The following is an 11,950-nucleotide window of genomic DNA, read 5'->3' on the forward strand; positions in this document are numbered from 1 at the left end:
CTGTCAAAATCAATATTTTCATGTCTTTTATCAAATGGATGCTTGGAATGAATTTACAACAGTATAAAAGTGACATATATAAGCTCACCTCAGCTAAAGACAGAAGCCCAAGAGTGCCAATAAACATTATGAAGATTAATTTGACACAATTACACCATTGCAGTGCTATAGATTTTAATGTAGTGTATACATTTTGTTACAGAGCATCAGAGTTCTCACATGAGTAATGATATTGATTCATGTGTTTTCTATCATTTTGATCACACAAAATAAAATAGCCATGTTTACTAGGCTTCATGTTTTTGATATGCAAAGCTGCCAACACTGTTTTGAAAAATGAAAACAGATTTGCAATATCCTATCCAAAATCCCTCATCAGATAAAAATAATGTTCCAAAAAGTTATGTGGAATTGAAGGCAGTCCAAGCACCAAATATAGAGAGACTGTTTTGCTGACTCAGCATATTTTGCTCTATAAAACAAGAAGTCGAGAGTGAAATCCATTTACTGGGGCTGACTTCAAGTAGGTGAGTCAAACTGAAAACATTGACCAAATTGAAGATATTCTGCAAAATACTAAAAGTTAAAGAAGTTTATCACATCCATTCTGTGTCATAAATGATAACCTGCTTAGATGTGCATGCTAAAAAGATTATCCTTTTTTTTTTAGATTGTTCACATCATTTAGCCAACTTTTTCTGACTGGAAAGGAGGTAGAATCTACTATTTCACCCCAAAAAACAAAATTCCTTTACATTATTATAATATACATTATTGTGTTGAACCGCTTAGAATTTTAGTTATCACTTCATGCAAGTCTTTAATGTTTGGTCTTTCTACGCAGTACTGAGCAACCATGGCTGAGTTGGAGTGCTTTGGCTCGGCGGCCATTTACCTCAGGAAGCCAGAGAAGGAGAGACTCGAGGCTCAGAACGCACCGTTTGATGCAAAGACAGCTTACTTTGTGACTGAACCACAGGAGATGTACCTCAAAGGGGCGCTAATCAGCAAAGAAGGTGGCAAAGCCACTGTCAAAACTCTGTGCGGCAAAGTAAGTTCAGAAGTTTGCAAGTAAAAGCGATATAATAATGTGAATTTAGTATTTGTTCTAGATTTCATATTTAGCTCAGGAGGTTGTCTTATGAATAAACATCATCTGCCTCAGTGATGTATCATCTGCATTTTTTTCCTGTTTTCCTCTCCCTCTAAAAGACCATCACAGTGAAGGAGGATGAAATCCACCCAATGAATCCCCCCAAGTTTGATAAGATCGAGGACATGGCCATGATGACCCACCTCAGTGAACCCACTGTGCTGTACAACCTCAAAGAGCGTTATGCAGCATGGATGATCTACGTAAGAGAGCAGTACTTCAAATTTCAAGCTGTTTTACTTCAACTAAAATGTCTGTTTAACTGATAAATGCAATTGAGTTTTACTAACCTCTCTTGCAGACCTACTCCGGGTTATTCTGTGTCACTGTGAACCCTTACAAGTGGCTCCCAGTGTACGATTCTGGAGTCGTGTCAGCCTACAGGGGTAAAAAAAGAATTGAAGCCCCACCTCACATCTTCTCCATCTCTGACAACGCCTATCAGTTCATGCTCACAGGTATGAGATTGCGGAAGAAAATAATTTAAGATTTTGTATCTATCTATATTTGTTGGATAAAATCAAATGTCTTTCACTCTCTGTAGATCGTGACAATCAGTCGATCTTGATCACGTGAATATTTCTCAGATTTCCCAATTTGAAGGAGTATTTTATCTTGTAATTAAATGCAGTATCAAAGAAACTGGATACATTTTATGTTGCTTTATTTTATTTTCAGTGGAGAATCCGGTGCAGGAAAGACTGTGAACACCAAACGTGTCATCCAGTACTTTGCAACAATCGCTGTATCTGGAACGAAGAAGGTAGAGCCTGGAAAAATGCAGGTATATATAGTATTTGTTTGTCAATATGATAATAAGGATTGAGCAAATCAGTAAAACTCTTATTTGATATGGTATGTCTGCTACATTCTGTACACATCAGGGGTCGCTGGAGGATCAAATCATTGCAGCCAACCCCTTGCTGGAAGCCTATGGAAATGCCAAGACTGTGAGGAATGACAACTCTTCCCGCTTTGTGAGTACTGCGCCAACTGAATCGCGCCACTGTGTTTTGATTCTGTAATGGAAAATTGTTTTCTAATGAATCTTATATCTGGTAATATCCCCAGGGTAAATTTATCCGAATTCATTTTGCCACCACTGGTAAACTGGCCTCAGCTGATATTGAAACTTGTAAGTGCTTCTTTCTTTCACAGTTCAGTTTATTAAAATAAACATTCATTTCATTCTTTTGATAATCATGTTACTGATCTGTAGATCTGCTGGAAAAGTCAAGGGTAACTTACCAGTTATCTGCTGAGAGAAGCTACCACATCTTCTACCAGCTCTGCACTGGCCATAAGCCAGAACTTCTGGGTAACAAAAAAAAACCTGGACATCACATTTTAATATATGATTTAAATTTAATAAAGTTTTTCCAAAGATTGCAATAACAGATACTATGATATTTTTGAGAAGTATGATTTCCTAATTTTTTTTTATTAATAATTCTCATGCAGAGGCTCTTCTGATCACCACTAATCCATACGACTATCCCATGATCAGTCACGGACAGATCACTGTCAAGAGCATTGATGATGTGGAAGAGTTTGTTGCAACTGATGTAAGTAGAAGTCAAATATTTGAGCACTTAACATTTTATGCACAATTATGTGAATGGATACTCTGTATCTCTGCATACTATGTATCACTTTATAAAATATGTTATATACAAGACATTTGATTTCTTGTTTTTGACTTGCAGTCAGCCATTGACATTCTGGGCTTCTCTGCTGAGGAGAAAATTGGCATCTACAAGCTGACAGGAGCCGTGATGCATCATGGGAACATGAAGTTCAAGCAGAAACAGAGGGAGGAGCAGGCAGAGCCTGATGGAAATGAGGGTGTGATTTCAATCTAAATTCATCTATAGAAACATTCATAGGCTGTATTGCCACAATGTTGACACATATAAGTAATTTACTTTAAATATTTCTTCCAGTGGCTGATAAAATCGCTTACCTCATGGGACTGAACTCTGCGGACATGCTGAAAGCTTTGTGTTATCCCAAAGTAAAGGTTGGGAATGAATATGTGACTAAAGGTCAAACTGTTCCTCAGGTATGTGCATTTAAAAATGCATCAATAATGTATGCTACATAACTCAATTTTTATGAATATATGTTTTTATGAATAAAACAGCATTCTTTTTTTCTAAATTAGGTGAATAATTCAGCCATGGCTCTGTGCAAGTCAATTTATGAGAAAATGTTCTTGTGGATGGTTGTCCGAATCAATGAGATGCTGGACACCAAGCAGGCAAGACAGTTCTTCATCGGAGTGCTTGACATTGCTGGGTTTGAAATATTTGATGTAAGTTAACAAGATAAAAAAATAAATAATAATCTTATGCTTTAGCTTTTGCTTCTTGGATCACGTGCTGAATTTATATTATTTGCAGTACAACAGCCTGGAACAGCTGTGCATTAATTTCACCAATGAGAAACTGCAACAGTTTTTCAACCATCACATGTTTGTGCTGGAACAAGAGGAATACAAGAAAGAAGGTATTGAGTGGGAGTTTATTGACTTCGGTATGGACTTGGCTGCCTGCATTGAGCTTATTGAGAAGGTAAGCAGTTTTACCTTCAGGTCATACAGTGCATCTGGAAAGTATTCACAGCGTGTCACTTTTTCCATATTTTATGTTACAGCCTTATTCCAAAATGGATTAAAATTATAATTGTTTCCTCAATTCTACAAACAACACCCCATAATGACAACATGAAAGAAGTTTGTTTGACATCTTTGCAAATTTATTAAAAACAAAAAATTTAAAAGTCATATGTACATAAGTATTCACAGCCTTTGCCTTGACACTAAAAATTGAGCTCATTCTGTTTCCACTGATCATCCTTGAGATGTTTCTACAACTTGACTGGGAGTCTACATGTGGTAAATTCAGTTGATTGGACATGATTTGGAAAGGGACACACCTGTCTATATAAGGTCTCACAGTTAACAGTGCATGGCAGAGCACAAACCAAGCCATGAAGTCAGATAAATTGTCTGTAGACCTCCGAGACAGGATTGTATCAAGGCACAGCTCTCGGGAAGGGTAGAGAGAAATCACACTCAAAAGTACTTGAGGCTGTGTAATTGGTGCCAAAGGTGCTTTAACGAAGTATTCAGTAAAGGTTGTGAATACTTATGTATTTTTTTTTTATACATTTGCAAAGATTTCAAACAAACTCCTTTCACATTTTCATTGTGGGTATTCTTTGTAAAACTGAGAAAAAAACAATGATTTAATCAATTTTGGAATAAGGCTGTAACAGCAAAATATGGAAAAAGTGAAGTGTTGCAAATACTTTCTGGAAGCACTGTATTTTGCTTTCTGTTTTTCTAACATAACTGCTATACTTTGATCCCTTGCATTATCTCAAAGAAATGTTGTCTTTCTTGCAGCCAATGGGCATTTTCTCCATCCTTGAGGAGGAGTGCATGTTCCCTAAAGCAACAGACATGACATTCAAGAACAAGCTGCATGACCAGCATCTTGGCAAAACTCCTTCCTTCCAGAAGCCTAAACCGGCCAAAGGCAAAGCTGAGGCCCACTTCTCCTTGGTGCACTATGCTGGAACTGTAGATTACAACATCACAGGCTGGCTGGATAAGAACAAGGATCCTCTAAACGACTCAGTGGTTCAGTTGTACCAGAAGTCTTCACTGAAACTGCTGGCTCATCTGTATTCTGCTCATGCTTCTGTTGAAGGTCTTCAAAAGATTACAGCATTATCCTAAAGTAATAATATTCTGCATTTCCTTAAATAAATGTATTATTTATTATATTTTTACTATACAGAGGCAGCAGGTAAAAAGGCTGGCAAGAAGAAGGGTGGTTCCTTTCAGACAGTGTCTGCTATGTTTAGAGTAAGTTTTTATCATTTTAATTATGTGTTTATGTTATAGGTGTTCTAAAAATGCTTATATTAGTTATATACACTCACCGACCACTTTATAAGTTTTTTGCTAGTACCGTGTTGGACCTCCTTTTGCCTTTAGAAATGACTTAATTCTTTGTGGCATAGATTCAACAAGGTGCTGGAAAGATTTCTCATAGATTTTTGCCCGTTTTAAAATAATAGCACCACAAAGATTTGTCAGCTGCACATCCATGATGAGAATCTCCAAATACCTAATAAAGTGTCTGGCGAGTGTATGCACTTCACTTATTTCAAAATGTTTTGGGCACAATTCTACAGGAGAACTTGGGAAAGCTGATGACCAATTTGAGGAGCACACATCCTCATTTTGTGCGCTGCCTGATTCCAAATGAATCAAAAACACCTGGTAAGTATTGTTATTTATTCCAACAATAAATAGTGCTTTGTATAACAATATCACCAAGAATATTTAAGATTAAGAATATTAATGTTTAATTAAGATTTGCGATTAAATCTAGGTGTATGCCATTGTATAATTTTCCAGGTCTTATGGAGAACTTTCTGGTGATTCACCAGCTGCGCTGTAATGGTGTACTGGAAGGAATCAGAATCTGTAGAAAAGGTTTCCCAAGCAGAATCCTCTATGGTGATTTTAAGCAGAGGTATTTTACATTACATACATATGTGGACGTCATGTTTTTTTTCTACTATGACACTTGTATTTGTGGTGTAAGGTTACATCAGATGGAAATTCAACTTAATTGTAATTAAATAACTTTATAACTCTTATTACAGATACAAAGTACTGAATGCTAGTGTCATCCCTGAGGGTCATTTCATGGACAACAAGAAGGCTTCAGAGAAGCTTCTTGGCTCTATTGATGTGGATCATACCCAGTACAAGTTTGGACACACTAAGGTACTCACTATCAAACCACCTGACTTATTGTGTAAATGACAATATTAGATACTAGTGCATAATTGCTCAATTATTTGTGATAGGTGTTCTTCAAAGCTGGTCTGCTGGGAACCCTTGAGGAGATGCGAGATGAAAAACTAGCTGTGCTGGTTACCATGACGCAGGCTCTTTGTCGCGGATTTGTTATGAGGAAGCAATTTGTCAAAATGATGGAGATGAGGTATGATTATGCCTAAAGAAATATGCAATAGGGGATAAACCTTTATATTCACACAGAGGATCTGACCATTTATTCTGATTCTATAATACAGAGAGTCCATCTACAGCATCCAGTACAACATCCGCTCATTCATGAATGTGAAACACTGGCCATGGATGAAGCTGTATTTTAAGATCAAGCCCCTGCTAAAGAGTGCAGAGACTGAGAAGGAAATGGTAGCCATGAAGGAGAATTTTGAAAAAATGAAGGGGGATTTAGCAAAGGCACTTGCCAAGAAGAAGGAGCTGGAGGAGAAAATGGTTTCTCTGCTGCAGGAGAAAAATGACCTGCAGTTACAAGTGGCATCTGTGAGTTTTTCCAGTAGCTTCCTGAAAAGATGATAAACTCATCTCTAAAATAAATACACAATTAATGCACAAATAACAACAGATTATGTTCTAATCAACAGGAAACAGAAAATCTTTCTGATGCTGAGGAGAGATGTGAAGGACTCATCAAAAGCAAGATCCAGTTTGAAGCGAAACTTAAAGAGACAAATGAAAGATTAGAAGATGAGGAAGAAATCAATGCTGAACTGACAGCCAAGAAGAGAAAACTAGAGGACGAGTGCTCTGAGCTGAAGAAAGACATGGATGATTTAGAGCTTACTTTGGCCAAAGTGGAAAAGGAGAAACATGCCACTGAAAACAAGGTTCACTTTCTCAACTCATGTTTCCCTTCAAGTATCTGACCTGATGTGACTAACAATTTCACTAAATTTCTTTATTAGGTGAAAAATCTTACAGAGGAGATGAGCTCACTGGATGAAAGCATTGCTAAGTTAACCAAAGAGAAGAAATCCCTACAAGAGGCACATCAGCAAATTTTGGATGATCTGCAGGCAGAGGAGGACAAAGTCAATACTCTGACGAAAGCTAAAGCTAAACTTGAACAACAAGTGGATGATGTAAGTTACAATGTTTACTACAATATATTGGTTTATTTGTTAAATTTTAGATGTGGATGTTGCAATACTGCAATCTTACACTATAGCTGGAAGGTTCTCTGGAGCAAGAAAAGAAACTCCGCATGGACCTTGAGAGAGCCAAGAGAAAGCTTGAGGGTGACCTGAAACTATCCCAAGAATCCGTTATGGATCTGGAAAATGAGAAGCAACAAGCAGATGAGAAGATTAAGAAGTAAGACTTTAACTTTAATATTAAATGTTTAGAAGATAATAAAACATTTTGATGGTATGCAACTCATATACATTTGTTAAAATTATTTCTCATAGGAAGGACTTTGAGATAAGTCAATTCCTAAGCAAGATTGAGGATGAACAGTCTATTAGTATTCAACATCAAAAGAAGATCAAGGAACTCCAGGTCACTTCTCAATATATAACATTAGGGTTGATGGCTGATCACATAATCTGGCTCAAGTAATCATCATAAGTGCCATTTATTTCAGGCCCGAACTGAGGAGCTGGAGGAAGAAATCGAGTCAGAGCGTGCCGCTCGTGCTAAGGTTGAGAAGCAGCGATCTGATCTCTCCAGAGAACTTGAAGAGATCAGTGAGAGGCTTGAAGAAGCAGGTGGTGCCACTTCTGCCCAGATTGAGATGAACAAGAAACGTGAGGCTGAGTTCCAGAGACTACGCCGTGATCTGGAAGAGTCCACCTTGCAGCATGAAGCAACGGCTGCGGCACTGCGCAAGAAGCAGGCTGACACTGTTGCAGAACTGGGAGAGCAGATCGACAACCTCCAGCGTGTCAAACAGAAGCTAGAAAAAGAGAAAAGCGAATACAAAATGGAAATTGATGATCTGTCAAGCAATATGGAGCAAGTTGCCAAATCAAAGGCAAGAAATGTTTTTCCTGAATATTGCATTTTTAATATAAGAGTCATACTCATAGTATTTTTTTCCTTTCAGAGTAACTTGGAAAAGATGTGCCGTTCACTTGAAGATCAACTGAGTGAACTTAAGAGCAAAAATGATGAAACAATCCGTCAAGTAAATGATTTAAGTACACAAAGAGCAAGACTAGCAACTGAGAATGGTATGTTAGAATACAAAGTCACACTTTGAACTACATTTTCAAGGATTAATGGAATTGTTGTCTTTTTAAAAGGTGAATTCAGTCGCCTGCTAGAGGAAAAGGAGGCTCTTGTAATTCAGTTGACACGAGGCAAGCAAGCTTTCACTCAGCAGATTGACGAGTTTAAGAGGCACATTGAGGAAGAAATCAAGGTAATTGTTTACTAATTTGGAAGGATCTATAGCAAGACGGGGAACATTAGCAAATAATGCTGTGATTGTCACTTTTCAGGCAAAGAATGCCCTGGCACATGCTGTGCAGTCATCACGACATGACTGTGATCTGCTCAGAGAGCAGTACGAGGAAGAACAGGAGGCTAAATCTGAGCTTCAGCGCAGCATGTCAAAGGCAAACTGTGAGGTGGCTCAATGGAGATCTAAATATGAGACTGATGCCATTCAACGTACCGAAGAGCTTGAGGAAGCAAAGTAAATTAAATTGCCTGTTTAAATGTAATTACAACAAGAATTTAAATAGTAGCAATGACTAATATTTCATTATTGCTCTTAGGAAAAAGCTTGCTCAGCGTTTACAAGATGCTGAGGAGTCCTTTGAGGCAGTGAACTCAAAGTGCGCTACTCTGGAGAAAAGCAAACAGAGACTGCATGCTGAAGTTGAAGATCTCATGATTGATGTGGAGAGAGCTAATACTGTTGCTGCCAATCTTGACAAGAAACAACGGAACTTTGACAAGGTTCTGGATGTTTTGATAGTTGCAACTTCTTTGTACAACAACATGTCCTTGCTCACAAATTTAATTTACTTTTTACAAGGTTCTGGCTGAGTGGAAGCAAAAGTATGAGGAAAGCCAAGCAGAACTGGAAGGAGCACAGAAAGAGGCTCGTTCACTTAGTACAGAGCTTTTTAAGATGAAGAACTCCTATGAAGAAGCCCTGGATCATCTGGAGACCCTCAAGAGGGAGAACAAGAATCTTCAGCGTAAGATTTTTCACAAATACAAAGCCCAGATGATAAATAGACAAATTTCATTTTCTTGCATTTGAATACTCTGTTTTTTAAATTGCTTGTAGAGGAAATCTCAGACTTGACTGAACAAATTGGTGAATCTTGTAAAACCATTCATGAGCTGGACAAAGCCAAGAAAACAGCTGAAACAGAGAAAGTAGAAATCCAGTCTGCTCTTGAGGAAGCTGAGGTAAATCTTGTGTTTGTTTGTTTTTTTAAATAACTACCATAACCATCTTAAATATATCGTTAACTACTGCTGTCCCACTGATCCACAGGGAACCCTGGAACATGAGGAATCTAAGATTATCCGTATCCAGCTTGAGCTAGGCCAAGTGAAAGGGGAGATTGATCGTAAATTGGGTGAGAAAGATGAGGAGATCGAACAAATCAAAAGGAATAGCCAAAGAGTGATTGAATCCATACAGAGTACTCTAGACTCTGAGATTAGGAGCAGAAATGAAGCCCTAAGGGTCAAGAAGAAGATGGAAGGAGACCTCAATGAGATGGAGATTCAGCTGAGCCATGCAAATCGCCAGGCTGCTGAAGCCCAGAAACAGCTCAGGAACATTCAGGGACAATTCAAGGTAAAGTCTTGGAGCTCTTCGTACCTTTTTGTTTAAAAATTGCAGTTGTCCTGAGGTGGACGCCGAACCTCAAACTCTTCAATCCTTATTCTATTGCAAAAAGTTATTCATCTTTTATTAGGATGCCCAACTGCACCTTGATGATGCTCTGAGGGTTCAAGAGGACATGAGAGAGCAGGTTGCCATGGTTGAACGCAGGAACAACCTGATGCAGACTGAAATTGAGGATCTAAGAGCTGCACTGGAGCAGACTGAGAGAGGCCGCAAAGTGGCCGAGCAGGAATTGTTGGATTCCAGTGAACGTGTAGGACTTTTGCACTCCCAGGTTTGTTCTCAAATGTTTCAAATTTATTTCCTCTTCCTCTTAAACAAAATTACCAATTGGTAAACCATGTGTTACTCTCTAATATACAGAACACCAGTCTCATCAACACCAAGAAGAAGCTTGAGGCTGATTTCATTCAAGTCCAAGGTGAAGTGGATGATGCTGTTCAGGAGGCAAGAAATGCAGAGGAGAAGGCTAAGAAAGCTGTTACTGATGTGAGTACCTATTTATAAGAAAATACACGATATGTTCTAAATGACCATATGTACACACAATTACAAACATTTTATCTAGTCAAACCCAATTAATCACATCTATTGAATACAGATAAGAGCTGTTGTTACATTTAATGGTTGATTTCAGGCTGCCATGATGGCAGAAGAGCTGAAGAAAGAGCAGGACACGAGTGCCCATCTTGAGAGAATGAAGAAGAACCTGGAGGTTACAGTCAAAGACTTGCAACACCGTTTGGATGAGGCTGAGAGTCTGGCCATGAAGGGTGGAAAGAAGCAGCTCCAGAAACTGGAAGCTAGGGTACTATTTTGCGCAGTATGTAGAAAGTGTATGAAATCCTGTAATATTTGTAATCTAAATTCTCTGTCTAATTTCCAGGTTCGTGAGCTGGAGAGTGAGGTTGAAGCTGAGCAAAGAAGAGGTGCTGAAGCTGTTAAAGGAGTTCGGAAGTATGAGAGAAGAGTTAAGGAATTAACTTACCAGGTAGGTTATTTTACTTGACCTCTGAAAAAAAACGGTTTGTCAACAGAGCAGCATTAGCAATAATGCAGTCTTTTTTTAACAGACTGAAGAGGATAAGAAGAATATAATCCGACTGCAGGATCTGGTGGACAAGCTGCAAATGAAAGTAAAGTCATATAAGAGACAAGCTGAGGAATCTGTAAGTACAGTATTATACCGTATTATGCAATAATAATCAAGACATCATTTTTTTGATGATTTCATAAACTACCGATGCATGTGTAAATCCACTACAGGAGGAACAGGCCAGCACTCACCTAAGCAGATTCAGGAAGGTGCAGAACGAGATGGAGGAAGCTCAGGAGAGAGCTGACATTGCGGAGTCCCAAGTTAACAAGCTCCGGGTAAAGAGTCGTGAGCTCGGAAAGGTATTTCTTAAAGTTATTTATCCAGAACATGTTGATTCCCGAATATACACAAAAACTGAAACTAAACTCAAAAATCCAAAATATATATATAAAAAAAAACATTATTTTATTTCCCCACAGGGAAAAGATGTTGCAGAGTGAATATCACCCTCCATGAAGAGACAGCAGTAAACATGCATATAATATGAGTTTGTGCTGTAATATAATATGAGCCTTGTGGTCAATAAAGTTGCCCACCAGACAACAATGGCTGTGTTTTTTTTATTATTATTTAAAATGTTGACTTGCTCTAACCATTTCACACGTTTAGTCCTATATTAATATACAGCTCTAAAAAAAATTGCCGCTGCAAAAGTAGCAGTTTCTTTGGATTCACTATTTATATGCAATGATTTTGAGGAAAGTGAAATTAAAATATACTATAAACTACTCACAACATTGTATTCCAAATTCCAATTTTTACTCCAGAAAATGACAACTGGTAAAAATAACACAAAAGATGCCATGTTTCAAAGCAAAGAAAAAAAGTTTATATTCATTTTTAAACAACAGAAAGCTCATGATTTAACTTCAGAAATCAATATTTGGTGGAATAACCCTGAATGTGGATTCCAGTCAGACCTTCCATGCATCTAGGCAATGCTCTCTACCAATTGGTCACACTGCTTTTGGGTAATATGCCACTGTTGGC

The 11,950-nt window shown here is 38.0% G+C and overlaps 1 protein-coding gene across 1 annotated transcript; it reads left to right on the forward strand.

Annotated features, from left to right (window-relative positions):
* Nucleotides 1-856: 856 nt before the first annotated feature.
* Nucleotides 857-11,499, forward strand: LOC137088872 (myosin heavy chain, fast skeletal muscle-like). Its single transcript, XM_067452232.1, has 39 exons — nt 857-1,051; nt 1,213-1,356; nt 1,455-1,611; nt 1,698-1,725; nt 1,832-1,937; nt 2,038-2,130; nt 2,225-2,288; nt 2,373-2,471; nt 2,615-2,718; nt 2,860-2,998; nt 3,097-3,215; nt 3,318-3,467; nt 3,556-3,726; nt 4,563-4,869; nt 4,960-5,027; nt 5,360-5,447; nt 5,586-5,703; nt 5,837-5,960; nt 6,044-6,180; nt 6,272-6,527; nt 6,629-6,871; nt 6,950-7,126; nt 7,213-7,358; nt 7,454-7,544; nt 7,630-8,019; nt 8,092-8,218; nt 8,291-8,409; nt 8,489-8,685; nt 8,768-8,951; nt 9,031-9,196; nt 9,289-9,413; nt 9,502-9,810; nt 9,932-10,135; nt 10,225-10,350; nt 10,499-10,669; nt 10,748-10,852; nt 10,935-11,030; nt 11,128-11,259; nt 11,380-11,499. Exons 1-39 carry the CDS (start codon nt 857-859, stop codon nt 11,398-11,400), a joined length of 5,796 nt encoding a protein of 1,931 aa, XP_067308333.1. The 3' UTR covers nt 11,401-11,499.
* Nucleotides 11,500-11,950: the final 451 nt, after the last annotated feature.

This window comes from Pseudorasbora parva, chromosome 9 (genome assembly GCF_024679245.1).
Source record: "Pseudorasbora parva isolate DD20220531a chromosome 9, ASM2467924v1, whole genome shotgun sequence".
In the NCBI taxonomy this organism is placed as follows: domain Eukaryota; kingdom Metazoa; phylum Chordata; class Actinopteri; order Cypriniformes; family Gobionidae; genus Pseudorasbora; species Pseudorasbora parva.